The following is a 17,734-nucleotide window of genomic DNA, read 5'->3' as shown; positions in this document are numbered from 1 at the left end:
ACAGAGGAGGAACGGACAGAGTGATAGGAGAAGAACCGGGAGAGGATACTATCAGTGAAGCCAAGTTTGGTTAATTTTTCCAGGCGAAGGGGGTGGTTCCCAGTGTTTAAGGCAGCCGAGAGGTCGAGGATAATAGGGTGGAATAGAGGCTGTTGGATTTGACCAGAGGAAAGTCAGTGGCGACCTTAGGGCAGTTTCCTTGGTCTGAAGAGGGTGGAATCCAGATTGGAGAGGGATCGTGGAGATAATTGAAGGAGAGGAACTGGAGGCAGCAAGTGTAGGAGTTTGGAGAGACACGGCTGGAAGGTGTCAAGGGAGGGTTTTTTAGGATAAGGGGGTGCATGAGCATGTTTGAAAGCAGTGGGAAGGAAACCATTGGAGAATATTTGGTTGAAGGTAGCAATCAAAGACGGAAAAGGGGAGAGGCCAAGTGTTTTCATAAGGTGTGAAGGAATGGGGTCTGAGGCAAAAGTGGAGGGGGTAGGTTTTGAGAGGAGGAAAGTGATCTTCTCTTGAGATACTGCCGTGAAAGGTGGCAGAGTCGAAGACAGCACGGGGTGGGAAGGATTGGAGAGGTGCAGGGGAGATTTTGGGGATAATCCTGCCTGATGGTGTCAGTTTTCTCAAAAAAGTATGTGGCCAGGTCACTAGGGGAAAGAGATGGAGGGGGGAGTTAAACTTCTGAAACAGCTAGCTGGGCAGTTGGTATGGGAATCAATAAAGGATCGAGAAATGTTGTTTTCAATTAGAGGAAAAGGCAGAATTAAAGCAGTAAGGATGAATTTGAAATGCACAAGGTCATTTTGTTGTGTGGTTTTCCACCAGAAGCGCTCTCTGCAGCTCAAGCACAAGCACAGTAGATGAGGAAACAGACTTTGGAGGTGATTCAGGGTTGTAGATTATTTATTATATCAGTGACAGTGACAGTGACAGGCGAGCAAGGGAGTTTTTCACTGGAGAGGGCGGTGCTGAGGACATCGATTTATTCATTAACAAAAGGTAGTTTGCGAGTTTGGAGAACAAACGGGGCATAATGACTTTAAAAAATTGGAGAGGGTCAAAACATCAGAGGTCTCTGTTGGGGGAACTGGACAGATTTGTGGGGAGTGGGCTTGTGGGAGAAGGCAGGTGAGGAGGTTGTGGTCAGATAGAGGGAATTCAGAGTTGGTGAAGGTAGAGATTGTACCATGACTAGAGAGGATGAGATCGTGTGTGCATCCAAGTCGATTAATGAGGTGGGTGGAACAGGATGTTAGCAGAGGAGTGAGAGGAAGCAGACAGTGGAGGGTTGTCAGGAACATCCACATGAATTTTGAAGTCCCTGGGCCTCAATGTAGGGATAGAGAGAGAGAGAGAGAAAAGCTATATGAGAAAGAGGTCAAAATAGTTTAGAAAGTTGCAGGAAGCATTGAAGGGGCAGTAGATGATCGAGACTAGTAATTAGAGTGGATGTTAAAAGCAGATGATGTGGTCTTCAAAGAAAATGAAAGGGGGACGGGGAAGTTAGGATGGTATAAAAGCGGCATTAGGGAGCAAGAATGAAGCCGACTCCTTGCCCTTTCCCAAAGAGCCTTGGGAGTGGAAGAAGATTAGCCTCCCTCTGTCCTCCTCTTTCCCCTTCAGGAGAGAGTGACAGGGGAGACTATCCTCTGAGGTGAGCTAGGTTTCAGTAATGGTGAGGAGGAACAGTGAATTGATGAGGAATTGGCCTAGAACACTTAGCTAAAGAAACAATTAACCCCGGAGTATCTAGTCCGAGGCCTGGACAGTGAATTCATAAATAGTCCTAATTCCTCAGCATTGGACCCCTATGAGTGGGTTTTTGTACAAGCTAAAACAGACACCCTTGCTGAGAATGAAGGTCCTCCCTAACAGACACGATGATCTTGCAAGCATGAATTCTGCTTCAAGCTCACGTTGCTGTGTTACCTATTCTCCAGTTAGCCCTCTATAATCCAGCTTCCCAGGAAGCTATATCTGACCCTCTGCTGTGATAATGGGTTTTGGAGATATGATACTTAGGTTGGAACTGGGTCTCTGAAAGCACGTGCGCCGCTCCGGAAAGTGGACACTCTGCTATTGATTTAACGTGTTTTCTCCTTGTTTGTTTTCTTATGGACATTCATTATCCAGTGAAGTTTAGGAACCGGCAATGAAGCTGTCCAAGTCTCACATCAGACCCTATAAGGGAAGGGCTTGGGAATTCTGAGAACTCTCCTAAAGATCCTGTAAAATGAACAGTACCCGAAGCTGTATAGCTCTAAAGATGGGACTTGATCCATAAACAAGAGTGTTTATTAAAAGTTTAATGTTTGCGGAGCACTGTATTAAGTGTTTGGGAGAGTACAATACAAAAGAGTTGGTAGACACATAATGTGCCCACAAGTTTATAGTCTAGAGGGATAGACAGATATTAAAGGAAATTACACATAAATAGCTAATTGCTCTTGGGCCAGAGGTGGGGTAAATATCAAGTGCTTAAAGGGTACAGATCCAAGTGCATAGCCGTTGCAGAAGGGAGAGGGTGAGGGGCTAATGAGGGCTTAGTTGGGAAAGGCCTCTTGGAGGAGATATGCGCTTGTGCTCTCATTTTGTATCTAACACTGTAGTAGGTGCTGGGATAGAATCAGTTTGGACTCAATCCTTGGCCCATGTGGGGCTCACAGTCTAAGTAGAAAGAAGAGCAGGTCTTGAATCCCCACTTTACAGTTGAAGAAGCTGAGGCACAGAGAAGTGAAGTGACTTGCCCAGGTCACACGGCAGGCATATGGCCTAGCTGGAATTAGACCCCACGTCCTTTGACTTCCAGGCCCTGTCCTCTTTCCGCTATGCTACGCAGCTGCTCGTGATTTTAATAGGCTAGACTAGGCTGTAAGCTCATCGTGGGCAGAGAATGAGCGTACGAACTGTTATATTGCACTCTCCCAAGTGCTTAGTACAATGCCGAGCACACGGGAAATGCTCGATAAATGCCACTGATTGATAGGAAGACTTTGGAGGTGGAGAGAGTGGTTGTTCATTCAGTAGTATTTATTGAGCGCTTACTTTGTGCAGCTCACTGTACTAAGTGCTTGGAATGTACAAATCGGCAACAGATGGAGACAGTCCCTGCCCTTTGATGGGCTTACAGTCTAATCGGGGGAGACGGGCAGACGAGAACAATGGCAATAAATAAAGTCCAAGGGAAGAACATCTCGTAAAAACAATGGCAAATAAATAGAATCAGGGTGATGTACATCTCATTAAACAAAATAAATAGGGTGATGAAGATATATACAGTTGAGCGGACGAGTACGGTGCCGAGGGGGTGGGACGGGAGAGGGGGAGGAGGAGAGGGAAAGGGGGGAGAAGAGGGTTTAGCTGCGGAGAGGTGGGGGGGTTGTAGAGGGAGCAGAGGGAAAAAAGGGGGGAGCTCAGTCTGGGAAGGCCTCTTGGAGGAGGTGAGCTTTAAGTAGGGATTTGAAGAAGGTTGTCTGTGAAGGGAAGGGAGTTTCAGGTTGGTGGGAGGACGTGTGCAGGGCATCAGTGGTGAGATAAATGACATCAAGATACTATGAATAGGTCGTTAGAGGAATGAAGTTTATGGGCTGACAAAAGAAGGAAGAGTGTAGGCCTGGCAGTTGCCGGGCAGACAGGACCGTAGCTCCCGCCCAGTGGCTGTAGAAGTGGCAGGCCCGGTCCCCGGGCTGGGCAAAGAGGAGAGCCTAGTTCCCAAATGGGAGCTAGCCACAGGGAGAGCAAGGCGAGAGGGAAGCAGAAGTGGTGGTATCTTTCTTTTCCCCTTTCTCTTTCATTCCTTACCTTCTCAGGAGTGCAAGGGTTTGTGAAATTTAAAAAGTGCTGATTTGGGTAGCTGTAGATTTCCCTTCCTCCCCGAAGTTCCTTGCGGAAGATCTCGGTTGGCCACTCTACCGTCATGGAGGGCGAGGAAGCAAGGAGACATATCTCTGTGGAGAAACTGATGGCCAGATATGAAGGTACGGGGTTGCCAGCGAACCTTAGACGTCAGGCCAGTCTTGTAGCCAGCAGGACCAGCCTTCAGGGCCATCGACTCCCTTCGGCCTCTTTTGCCACCCATGTCTTCACAGCCCCCCTCCAGTCTTCCCGTGATCCTAACTTCTTTGCTCAAATCTTGGTCCCCAGGGCATTTCTCAATATTGCCCCAGGAGCCTATGCATATTCATCTCCCTCCCTTTCCATGGAGGAAGAGTTGGGGATGGGCATGAGTTCTCGGTGTCGTATTTTAGTGTTAGATGCAAATGCCAGGAGTTAAGGAATGGTGTAACCCAAAGAGCTGAGCATTTACTGGGGAGTAACTTAGGTTCTCACCACTGCTCCCGCTATGGGATAAGTCAAAATTTCCCAGGCATCCTTACTGTTCTTTCCCCCCTCTCCCTTTTGCCCTGTCTTCCTCCCATCCCCCAACTTGTTCATGCTGTGGGTCCATCAACTATTGGGAGTGGGTCACCTTGGTCTGAGAGAGGGGATGGTCTATCTCTCCAGGACTGACTTTCTCCTGTCCTTATTTCTATGAGAAGCCCCAGCCACTAGTATTGTGTCTGCAAGAAGTTAAAGCGATCCATTCACCGATTGTATTTTCTCATATTCTGTTTAAAAATAATGTAATAAGTTGTTGACATTTTTTGTACAAATTGCATTAGTAATTTAAAAAAAAAGCTTCAAATTGCATTAGTCATTTGTAGCTTTTTTAAAAATAGCGGCTCATGAATGGCTGAATAGGCAGCCCATCTACAGGAATGAGTTTGACAGGCCTGCTTTTAAACTGGTTAGATGGGATAAATCATTCCCCTCAAAAAAAAGTTCATGTAATTAATACTTTAAATTCAGCTTTGATCTTGTGTACTCTGCCAATATACAACAGGGCTAATTTTTGAAAATCTGGAAATGCATAGCTACGGCTTTCTTCTGCATCACTGCCTGTGTATAAAGAGCGCAAGTACTGGGTATACAAGTCAGGAGACCCGGGTTCTAGTCCCGGTTCTGCCACTGCTGTGTGACCTTGAGCAGGTCACTTAACCGGCCTCTGCCTCAGTTTCCTCATCTCTGAAACGGGGAAAATACCAATTCTTCCTTTAAGACTATAAGCCCTGTGAAGGACAGGGACTGGGTCCAATCTGTGATTATTTTGTGTTCTATTTTAACGTGGAAAACAGTTAAGCACTTATTAAATTCCATTATTTTAATTTTTAAAAATTCATTGCTTAAAACAGTGATTGAATTTAATGTATACATTTTTATTTTTGCTTAGGGTGCAGAATAAATACGACGTCGTTAATTATGCAACTATTCCTGAATTCATCCCAGAACTAACCATCGGAGCTCATAAGGCTTATCGACTCTATCATGAATTCAGAAATGTAAGTACAGTATATTCCATTAGAGGTTAGAGACCGTACAGTTGGTTTAGTGTGCTAACCGAATTCCTACCTGTGTCATGTGCCTTAACTTTACATTGATTTCAGAATTTTATATTTTGTTTAGATAAAACAGGTTATGTTTCAATGAGCTAATTTCCTCCTCTTTCTTAGGTTTCTCATTATCTAAGTGAAGGCATTGTCTCGGTTATCAGAATTCCTGGATTGTGCCCTTAATTCGAGACACTCAATGCGCCCTAGTAAAGTACAAGCCATTGTATCTATTTGCTACTTAGTTCATTCAGATATTCATTCATTCAATAGTATTTATTGAGCGCTTACTATGTGCAGAGCACTGTACTAAGCGCTTGGAATGAACAAGTCGGCAGCAGATAGAGACGGTCCCTGCCGTTTGACGGGCTTACGGTCTAATCGGGGGAGATGGACAGACGAGAACGATGGCAATAAATAGAGTCGAGGGGAAGAACATCTCGTAAAAACAGTGGCGACTAAATAGAATCGAGGCGATGTACATTTCATTAACAAAATAAATAGGGTAATGAAAATATATACAGTCGAGCGGACGAGTACGGTGCCGAGGGGATGGGAAGGGAGAGGGGGAGGAGCAGAGGGAAATGGGGGGAAAAGAGGGTTAAGCTGCGGAGAGGTGAAGGGGGGGCAGTAGAGGGAGTAGAGGGAGAAGGGGAGCTCAGTCTGGGAAGGCCTCTTGGAGGAGGTGAGTTTTAAGTAGGGTTTTGAAGAGGGGAAGAGAATCAGTTTGGCGGAGGTGAGGAGGGAGGGCGTTCCGGGACCGCGGGAGGACGCGGCCCGGGGGTCGACGGCGGGATGGGCGAGACCGAGGGACGGCGAGGAGGTGGGTGGCGGAAGAGCGGAGCGTGCGGGGTGGGCGGTGGAAAGAGAGAAGGGAGGAGAGGTAGGAAGGGGCGAGGTGATGTAGAGCCTCGAAGCCTAGAGTGAGGAGTTTTTGTTTGGAGCGAAGGTCGATAGGCAACCACTGGAGTTGTTTAAGAAGGGGAGTGACACGCCCAGATCGTTTCTGCAGGAAGATGAGCCGGGCAGCGGAGTGAAGAATAGACCGGAGCGGGGCGAGAGAGGAGGAAGGGAGGTCAAAGAGAAGGCTGACACGGTAGTTTAGCCGGGATATAACGAGAGCCTGTAGCAGTAAGGTAGCCGTTTGGGTGGATAGGAAAGGTCGGATCTTGGCGATATTGTAAAGGTGAAACCGGCAGGTCTTGGTAACGGATAGGATATAAAATAAGTGTTTTAAGGTTAACTTCACCCTATCAAGTAACCTAGTCTGTTCATATTAAAAACTGATCAGATCCTTAAACAGTGAGTCAAGATGAGGCAAAATTGGGTTGTAGATAACCCTATTTCTTGCCTCGTGGTAATTCTGAGACATGTCTCTTTTTTTTTTTAAAGAAATGAGGTATTTATGAATCTTACCATAAGTACAGATTTCACTCTGGGATCTTTGTATATTGAGGATGAAGGTCAATACGTGTGCATTGATCAGCAGCTCATGACTTTGCTAGGCCTGCATGGTGGCTTCTGGACCCTGAGCTTGACGGAGGAGGCACTTACTGGGTAGGAACATTAAATGACAGGAGTTATTGGCCAAGTCTCTGGCTCAGTTCCCACACTTAGAATGCTTTGATTACCCACATGGCATCTATTTGCACAACATCACAGAGCAATGCTTCTTGCAAGACCTCATCTGTTTGGGGTTTTGCTGCTTTTAATCAAGCATCTGGTAGCTGAATGGACATCCAAAGAAGATATTTATTAAGAAATCCTAACGTGACCCCTTTCTCAGATGTTTCCATTCATATGCACCTTCCGCGACAGTGATGTTAATAAAAAAAAAAAATCCCAACCCTGAAATGATGGGATGTAAATGAAGGACTACATTTTGGGAATTTATTGGCGGGACATTGCCAAGCTACTTCTGCCCTCTTTGAGGAAGACATTTCCTGCCAAGTGCTTAGCGTGTGGTTGTATATAAAAAGCATTTTAAAGATATTTAAGAAAGGATCCGTTGTTTTAAAATAGGATCTTTGTCCCGCAAGGCCACAACTTTTGTTTTAAGACACCCGTGGTACCCATAAAGATCGACACTAGTTAGAGCTTAGTGTATCTCTTTGGTCAATGTGGTTTAAAAAAAATGTAATGCACATCCTCTCTCTCAGGTATCCTACCCAGAAATTTAAAGTCCTGTAAATCTTATGTGAGAACTAATTTAACTAGGAGTGTAGTGGTGAAACATGCCATAACTCCATATTTGGAAAGGATCAGCTTGCCATCTGCTACAAGCTCCTACCATAACACTTAGAACAAAAAAAAAAAGCTTCTGAAACTGGGGAAAGCCCCTGCCAATATCCCAGGGTGTCCTGACTCATTCAGTGGGAGACCTGTAGCTCTCCTCAGCTCAGCCTTGCCGATATGTCGCATTTGCTGTTTGTGGCATTTTGTAAAAGCTCTCTAAGGAATAGTATGAGGTGTTAACTGGTGCCAGGTCCAAACCAGTTAAGGCTTTTGGACTGGTGGATATCTTCATTCAATTCTTTCAATCATATTTATGGAGCGCTTGCTGTGTGCACAGCATTGTACTATGCGCTTGGAAGAGTACAATACACAATAAACCCAAAACAAATCCATAATGAGCTCATAGATTAGAAGGGGAGACAGACATTAATATACGTACATAAATAAGTATGTATCTCCTCAGGTTCCTGACTATTAATAACATGTGGTTGGAAGGTTGGGTAGAAGATCAACACAACATGAAGATGTTGTTTTTGTTGCAACTAGTGTCCTTCCTTACTTCCTTCACATTCATCTGATTTTTCGCTCTAGAACTGCCTGAGCCTTTCTGCAACTATTCGAACATGGGTTCGAATCCCGACTCTGCCCCTTGTCAGCTGTGTGACTGTGGGCAAGTCACTTCACTTCTCTGGGCCTCAGTTCCCTCATCTGTAAAATGGGGGTGAAGACTGTGAGCCTCACGTGGGACAACCTCATTCCCCTCTATCTACCCCAGCGCTTAGAACAGTGCTCTGCACGTAGTAAGCGCTTAAACAAATACCAACATTATTATTATTATGACTAGTGGAGAGGTGGATGGAACATAAACGTTTTCAGAAAGTTTCAGAAAGTCCGAAGGGTTTCTTATAGGGGGGGGGGGTCCCACTTAAAAACTCAGTGGTCTTTTCAGGGAAGGGAAAAACTGAGCATCTTCCTAGGCCCTAAATCTTGATACAGATCTGAAACTGAGCCGTATGTTTATTTGGGTAGAAAGCCATTCCCCAAGCCCCTAAAGTAGTCAGTCCCCCAAAGCTTTTAGGATTTGCAGTTAACCTTTTTCTAGGTTTCTTGAGCCTTGGGGAAGGAGCGGAGTGTTTTTTTCACTAAAGAAGAGAGAGATGGTTATTTAGGCCCACTTAAAAGATGTTTTCTTTCAGTTACTTAGACTGGTTTATTATTCTCTGTGTGTGGGTCCTTGGCAGGACAGAGGAGAACTGGTGATTTCTGAAAGGCTTTGCCGTTTCTCTCACCAATGTAATGCAATTTCTCAGGCGAGGGCTCTGCATCTCGACTGAGGGTTGCGTAACCTGCTTCTAAAAAATGTGTACGTGAATGAGGGGGGAGGTGAAACTAAGTTCTAACCCCAAACTAAGCCTGGATTCAGGGAGATCACTGACAGGTAGGCGGCTTGATCTTAACATAAGTAACCCATTGTAGACACCGGCAGAAACGGCAGACACGCAAAGACTTGTGCGGTTTATTTAAAGCCCTTATGCATTCATTGCATTTCCTGACTCCATAAGGTGTGAGAGTGGTTTAGATAGATGTACATACCTAAGGGAGCGGAGCAAGAATGAACAATGGATGACTTTAAATGTATTTGTGTATTTTGACGTTGTTGTACGCTCCCATCAGGGCATCCAGCCATGGATCTAAAGCCTGTGTGAACTGCGCTGGGGTTTTCTTGGGATTTTGAGAAGAAAGACTTCCATTAATTTTAATAGCGGATTTTGCTTACTCTTCCTGTAAAAAGAGCTAGTAAGTGACCAGAATGGGGAATTTCATGAAGATTGTACCCCTGCAAGGGGGTATGCTCTTCTAACTTCAGCTCAGCTGGAGTTGCCTTTAGCTTGCCTGGAAAAAATAAAATATATTTCCCCAAAGTACCTTTTTGGGCTGGGAGACATCACTGATTGAAGTTAATGGAAGGATACAATCTCTAACAACCCCAGCTCCTTAGAGGCCAGTAGTAAAGTACAGAGCTTTCTGAGTTGTTCTTTGAGGCCACTAAAGAAGGAAGTTCAGAATCTTTTCGTAGTCTGCGGTTCTAAGGTTCAGGAACGATTGCTCTGAAAGTATGGCTCTGAATTAATAACCATTCAGCTCATCAGATGTGTGGTTTCCTGTTTTCTGGAACTGCTATCCTCTAATTACAAGAAATAGAAGTAAGCCTTGTTAATAATTCTTGTTTTAAAATAAAGGGAATTCTGGAAAAAAAAAATACAGCTTGGTTAGAAGGGATTCAGGTGATGTTGTGACTCTCAAGAAGAATGAATGACAAAAGGAAATATCAATTAACCACAGTAGGAAGTGGAAAAATAAAATGCAACATCTAAAATACATGTTACAACCAAACTCCATATGTAAAATGAGTAGTGTAAATAACGGTAAGGAATGTAATGAAGGCAATAAAATCACTCCTAGCATACCCCATAATTTAATGCAAAACCGTGCAGGGTGGTAACTATGGGATAGCATGAAGAGAAGTAGTGTTTTTTTGACTCTAACCATTACACATTTTGTTTATTTTAAAGTGTACATCGGATGAAGTGGAGGTTGTGTGATTGGAAAGATATTATGTTGCTTCACAGATTCTGGGAAAAAATTAATATTTAATGGTGGTGAAAAAGATACCAGGTCAGCCTTTCCTCTGATTCCAAATCCTCATTTCTCATCCGTTTCTTCCGGGATCTGTGCTCGAAAAAACAAATAGATCTGAGATCCTCTGACTCCTCTGCCTGTGGGGAAGCTGAAGGCAAGAGAGTCTCCCTCACCACAAAGAGCCCGAGGCGGTCAGATGCAGGGAAAAATCGTATCCTATCAGTTGTATTTATTGAGTGCTTACTGTGTGCAGAGCACTGTACTAAGCGCTTGGGAGAGTACAGAAGGACTTGGGTTGTAATTCTGGCTCCACCACTTGTATGCTGTGTGACCTTGAACAAGTTGCTTCACTTTTCTGGGCCTCAGTTGCCTCTTTTGTAAAATGGGAATTAAGACTGTGAGCCCCCGCGGGCACTGTGTCCATCCTGATTAGCTTGTATCCATCCCAGCGCTCAGTACGGTGCTTGGCACCTGGTAAGCGCTTAACAAATGCCACAGTTGTTATTATCATTATTATTATTAATACACACTACAGCCCTGTAGCACATATCCCTTATATAGAGGATCTGCATTCAGGGTGGTCAGTGCGCTGAGCACTCTTTCTGAGAAGCAGCATGGCCTAGTGGATAGAACACGGGCCTGGGAGTCAGAAGGACCTGGGTTCTAATCCTGACTCCGCTGCTTCTCTGCTGTGTGACCTTGGGCAAGTCACTTAACTTCTGTGCCTCAGTTACCTCCTCTGTAAAATGGGGGTTAAGACTGTGAGCCCCATATGGGACAGGGACTGTGTCCAACCTGATTAGCTTGTATCTACCCCAGTCCTTAGAACAGTGTTCGACACATAGTAAGCACATTCCAAATACCATTATTATTTTTATTATTATTCTCCTGGAGGTTTCCTTGATCAGAACTATAAAAATTTTGCAGGTCCCATTCCCCCCTTCCCACTGTGGTCTTGGTCAGGAGATGGAAATTTCCATTTGCCGGCTCGTAGTGGCGACAGAATGGTTTTGGTTGACTCGTGGGTGAAAACCGATCCTGAGGTTTTTTTTGTCTGTTGCTTTTTTCCATAAAGCACCCCAGTTTCAGGCTCACCATCACTGCTAGAATTGCCACTGCTGCCGCCACAACTTGGTTAAAATCACATCATCTTCCCCTTCTAGACCGTAAGCTCGTTAGGGGCGGGGAACGTATCCGCTAACTCTTCTGCATTGTGCTCTCCCAAGCGCACGGTACAGTACTCTACACATTGTAAGCGCTCAGGAAATACCATTGATGATGACGAAGTTGAAGGCAAATCTCCAGTCATTTCAGGAGGGAGCAAGGCTGGGGACCAGGAGCGCAGCCTGAGACACACAGCTTAGGGAGAGCATGAAACGTAATGCCATTCGTAACCTGCAGAAGAGAGTGTTAAGAGTGTTTAGCTCTGGCTGAGGGCAGTGATCGGCAAGGGGGACCCACTGGGATGCCTGAAACCATGATGGGGGTCCTCACAGCAGCTGCCTGCCATCGTTCCCTTCATTCAGTCGTATATATTGAGCTCCTGTCTCGTGTGCAAAGTTCCCTCCATTTCTTGCTAAGGTGACACCTAGCCTCGGATCGAGAAAAGTCACACGAGCTGCGGCCGAAGGAGGTCTTGCTGTTTGGAAGGCAGGTAGTACCATTCAGGTTATATGCTTTGTAATTTCAGAGTGCCTTTGTGCTTACATTTATTGCACTGAACATGTATTTCCCTTGTCTTTTTTTTTTTTTTTTTTGAAAAAGGGTTTGGGTCAGCATTGCGCGCTCCCCTCCCCGTCGCCCCGATTCGCTCCCTTTGCTCCATCCCCCCTCCCAGCCCCATAGTACTTGTGTATATATGTACATATCTATAATTCTGTTAATTTATATTAATGTGTGTTTACTTGTTTTGATGTATACGTGTCTATAATCAGGGTATGTCATGCACATACTGTGGCTGTTGTGAAAGGAAAAAAGCAGAGTGTAGAAGCACTTAAGGTTGGAGTCTGACCCCAGGTAATTTCTAAATCACAGTTATAAATTTTAACCTATGGGTTCAGCAACCTGTGGAGTCTGCTTAAACAAGCAAGGGCTTTTTTCCCCTGATGAGGCCCTGGGAGTTTTTTTTTTGGTCTTATGCCGTCTAGTCACCTCCAGCTCATAGCGATGCCATGGCTCAATCGCTGAATTATACTTTCCAAACGCTTAGTACAGTGCTCTGCACACAGCGCTCAATAAATACGATTGAACGAATGAATTAATTAATGAATCGCATCTAACTGTGTACATTTGAAATCTAGAAACCCCTTAGCTTACACTCTGCTATAACCTTTTTCCTTCAGAAGAGACAATTTATTCCAAATAATTGTCATTACTCAGCCTTACTTCAGTTCATTTTCTTACCGGGCAACTCAGGTATGATTTTTTAAAAACATGCCCCTGTATTTGCATCCGACTACATAAATTGGATACATCGGTATACATCCATTCATGTCAGTGTTCCCAGTGTGTGAACTAGGTCTCTTTTTTTTTAAATGAACAGTAATTGTTTAAAATATTTCACTTAATCACTCATGTGGCACGAAAGTGCTGCTGTTCTTCCTGAAATGCTTCGCAGGCGGTATCCTGTTTGTTATGAAAATATGGTGGTGTGTGTGTGTGTGCAAACATAAATAATAAATACAAATAGTATTTGTTAAGCACTTAATATGTGCCAAATCCTTGTTTTAAGCACTGGGTTAGAAGCTCAATGTGTGCAAGGATTGTGTCTAATTGTTTTATATGGTACTCTTTCAAGTACTTGTCTGTCTTCCCGTATTAGACTATGAGCCCGTTGTTGGGCAGGGATTGTCTCCATCTGTTGCCGAATTGTACATTCCAAGCACTTAGTACAGTGCTCTGCCCACAGTAAGCGCTCAATAAATACGATTGAATGAATGAATGCGGTGCTTTGCACACAATAAGCGCTCCATAAATACCATTGATTGATACAAATTAAACAGGTCAGAGTTATGGTCCCTGTCCCACATGAGGCTCTCGGTCCAAGTAAACATGCGTATAAAATAACCTTACTGTGGGTTACCATGAGAAATGAGGCTGTTAGCCTAGTTTCTAAATTATAGCAAGTGAAAGTCCATTTAGATTGAAGTCATCATTGGTGGCTCTCTATATCCTCCTGTTTGCCTACACGGAAACTATTGTGTAGATAAAAAGGTATATAAATCCAAGAGGATTCCTGTGTGTGATCTGCAAAAAATTATAACTCCTGGCAGCTAAGCGCATGAGGTTATTCAGATAAATCAACAGGAGAGTTTCCTAAAACTGTGCAGCTGTTGCAGGCGACTCTTTTGAAATACCCAGAAGCGTGGAAGTTTAGATTTTTCATAACAAACTGATCCGCCTACATATTTTTGGCTAAAAAAAGTAAGTCTTTGCATTGTTAGAACCATAAGGCAATCGAGTAGGACAGTTTTCACGTGGTGCCGCAGGCACGAAGCAGAAAAGTTGAGAGTTTACTCCAGTCCGAAAAAAGTAGCCTTTGGACAGGGTTGCCTGCTCTGAAAGGTTCTTCCCATGGTGCTATGAACCCTTCCAATTCTGGAGTTCAATAGTCTTCCTCAGCACTCCTCTTTTCCAGTTTGTGTGTGTGTGCGTGTTTTCCCTGGGAAATGTGCTGTAATTTTCCTGGAGAGCAAGGGGCTGAAAACCTAAAGCCTCCCTTCTGTTGCCAATGCTGTGTGTAGGATACACAGCATATTATCTGATCTTGCCCGAACTATTCGTACTTGAATAAAATTATACTGAAAGTGGACCTTGCACACAGAGGTTGTCAAAGATGAAAGGTGACTAGACATATCAGTTGAAGGGTCTTGCCCAAATCAGGTTCTTCGTCTTGAAATTGTTTACAAACCAAGATTAGATAGTCTTGTTTTCATTCTAGTAAAATGTTTTGGTTTTTTCCCCCCCACACAATTCTAAGCTGCCCACTCTAAGAAGAATGTAGGAATGGACCATGTATTAGGGAAAGAATTGGCCTTGCCTCCTGTTACCATCCCAGTGTTGACTGCCTCCGTCATGGTTGAGCCAGATTTGTGAGAGCAGATGGGCAATCGGCGGGAAAGGGCCACAGAGATACAGTTGTATCTGGGAAAAGGAAATTGGCTTATTCTTGAAGCTGCTCTTCATTCCCATTCACCCAGGCTGTCTGGTACTGTACATCATTGGGTTTGTTACCCATTTGGAATAAAGTCACCGAACGAATGGGCCGTGACCATTTATTTCTCTACAAGTCGCCGGAGGCTCTGTTCCGTATCCTCATCTCTTCTCCTACCACACTCATTCCATTGGGGAGCTCACCCACTGCCAAGACCTCAGCTCCCACCTTTATGCAGCTCATTCCTAGATCTTTCTTGCTGGGCCTGCCCCTCTTCCTCTCTCCAGGCCTCTGTGTTTCCTCCTACCCCCCCCAGGACCCTGCGACATGGAATCCTACTGTCACCTTAAGCCAGCTAAGTTCCGCATCACAGCTGACGATGCTGCCAACCTCCCTAGTCCTATAGCCTGTACATCCGTGGCATTATCTTTGCCTCCTCCTCTCCTTCAACCCCAAATGTTTGGTCTGTTTGGATCCACTCCTTTCTCACCATCCACGTGATTACTATGCTGATCCAAGCACTTGTCATGTCCCAACTTGACACAACTGTATAATCTTCCTCACTGAAGTGCCTGGCTCCAGGCTTGCCCTCTCCCAGATCTTACTTCACTCTGCCATCCGGATCATTTTTCTGAAATATTCTATCCACGTCTTTTCACCCAGAATCCTCCAATCATTGGCCATTCTTCTTTCCGTCGAGAAAATGCTCCTTGACCATTGGTTTCAAGACAATCAGCTCTCTCCTTACACGTTCTTTTTGCCATTTATACTCCATTCTGGTCTTTCTTAGCTACCTTTTTCCTGTGCCTCGTTCTTGCCTCCCCATTGCTGCAGCATCTTGTATGAGGAGCAGCACAGTCCAGTGGCCAGAGCACGGGCCAGGGAGTCGAAAGGTCATGGGTTATAATCCCAGTTCTGCCACTTGACTCCTGTGCGACCTTGAGCAAGTCACTCTACTTCTCTGTGCCTCAGTTACCTCACCTGTAAAATAAGGATTGATACTGTGAGCCCCACGTGGCTCAGGGACTCTGTCCAATCCAATTCTCTTGTATCCACCCCAGCGCTTAATACAGTGCCTGACCCGTAGTGCATAACAAATATCAAAATCATCGTCATCATCGCTTGACTCTGCAGTTCCCCAGGGTGAAACTCTCTCCCACTTTAATCCGACACATCGTAAATCTCCCCACCTTCAGTGCCCAGCTGAAATTCCATTTCGGCTGTGCAGTCTTTAATGATAAATGTCTTGTCTTAGGCCGTCGAGTCATCTCCGACCCATAGCGACGCCATGGATGCATCTGTCCCAGAACGCCCCACCTTCATCTACAGTCGTTCTGGTAGTTTATCCATAGAGTTTTTTGGTAAAAATTCAGAAGGGGTTTACCATTTCCTCCTTCCTTCGTGCAGTCAACTTGAGCCTCCACCCTTGACTCTCTCTTGTGCCGCTGCTGCCCAGCACAAGTGAGTTTTGACCTGTGACAGATTGCCTTCCCCTCGCTAGCCACTTCCCAAGCTAGGAATGGAATGGTCACACCTCTGCTTGACTCTCCCTCCTGGAAGAATACTGGAAACTCTCCAGGTGTGACCCTGACGGGGGATAAATGTCTATTCTCCCCCTAGTAACACCTCAGCACTTGTGAACTCGCAGCCATCTTTACCGCTGCCAATCGTATTTTACCTACCCTATTAAATATTAATCATGTAAGTATCCCCTCTTTCCTCCTAATACTGCCATTATTTCGGTGCCTGTCTCTCCCCCTGGAATATAAATTCCTTGAAGGCAGGAGCCATGTCTACAAACCCTATTGTGCTCTCCCAGTGCTCTATGGTAGTACAGTGCTCTAAGGTAGTAATTGCCATACAACTCTTATTCTTTTAGTCGGTTCCTTAAATACTACTGGTTGATTGACTGTCTTGAGTCCTTGAAAAACTGCATTCTGTGGAATTCTGCCGGAGTACTTTATCTTGAATGAGGCACATTATCTGTAAGGAGATCTTAACTTTGTATTTTAATGGAGAGCTTTATTAGTTCAGGGCCCTTGATGCTCCTGTTGCTGCCCTGTTGGCTTTCAAGAATTAGAGACTGAGGGCTCTGGAACATTTATTGCTGTTGGTGGAGCAATTATTTGGGATTAATCATTTTTCTTAAATGGTATTTTCCTAGTGGTACATGGGCCTGGAATCGTAGAGTGAGCACATTTACAAATTGAACAACCAGTATATTATCTTGTAAACAGAGCATTTTTTTTAGCTTTCATGAAAATGTAAAATAGGTGTTAAAACTTTTAAAAAAGGTCGCTTTTCGGAAGGTAGATACGGTCACTTTTTATTACAGTGTAATCCTTCCTTTAGGGCAGACAATTAAATACTAAATTGGTTTCTACTTTATAGGTTCTATCTTTTCTTGATTTAAGAAGGAGAATGCTATTAAGATACCACACTCCCTTCATGTACCTGATTGTGTTCAAGACAGTTACCATGGCAACAGCATCTTCTGTTTTCTCCTCCCTGCTATTTTTATTTCTTTACTATCCAAAGTTGTTTTCATTTCCAGGATCAAGGTCTCCCTTAACATTTTTTAAATGGCGATGTTTGACAGCTTTAATACATAGCACTGTCTGTTCTTGGCTTTACCGAAAGCAGCTTAATAAAACAGTCAGATTCATAATAAACAAGAAAAAATGTTGGACTGTAACTTCACCAAAAAGCTGAGAAATTTGTGTAAGCCTTGCGTTTTTCATTTTACAAAAAAAAAAAAAAAAGCTTTACTCCTTAAACCGATTTTGAAGCAAGTTTTAAGGAATCTTTTATTGATTCAAAAATGGTAATTTTTTGTTGTTTTCTTAGCGTAATCTTACTAATCGACCAAATAATAGATATAGATCTTGATGCCCCATTATCTCTCTAGTCTGCCTTGAAGTCTTCTAAAGACTGTTCTTGCCTTTTGGATTTTGTTTTCTGTTTTTATTATTCATTCTTGGTAGTGGAGTTTGGTGACTGCCTTGAGGATTTCTTTTTACTGATTAAAAAAAACCTTTGGTTACGTGTAGGGTTTTTCGGACAGAGTCTGATCCGTGAATTTCGTTTTCCTCAGACCAAGCTGCTGTGCTATATCCCTTCGGTAACTGATAAGCATTTGCCTGTCGTCTTGTGTATGGAACCCTTAAGGCACAGTCATCTGGACGTGACTGTACAGTCATCTGTACATTGAGAAGCACTGTGGCATAGTGGGTAGAGCACAGGTCCGTGTGTGGGAGTCAGAAGGTCATGGGTTCCAATC

General features: G+C 44.2%; 1 protein-coding gene across 1 annotated transcript in view; it reads left to right on the top strand.

Moving 5' to 3' along the window:
- Window positions 1–17,734, top strand: part of NDUFA10 (NADH:ubiquinone oxidoreductase subunit A10) — a 63,412-nt gene that overhangs the window by 34,640 nt on the left and 11,038 nt on the right. The window contains exon 9 of the mRNA XM_029069027.2: window positions 5,270–5,378. Coding sequence (XP_028924860.1) covers window positions 5,270–5,378 — 109 coding nt within the window. The remainder of the gene's footprint in view (window positions 1–5,269; window positions 5,379–17,734) is intronic.

Source organism: Ornithorhynchus anatinus, chromosome 7 (genome assembly GCF_004115215.2).
Source record: "Ornithorhynchus anatinus isolate Pmale09 chromosome 7, mOrnAna1.pri.v4, whole genome shotgun sequence".
Taxonomy (NCBI): domain Eukaryota; kingdom Metazoa; phylum Chordata; class Mammalia; order Monotremata; family Ornithorhynchidae; genus Ornithorhynchus; species Ornithorhynchus anatinus.
Note: the sequence above shows the minus strand (reverse complement) of the source record. Positions and strands in the feature narration are given on the sequence as shown.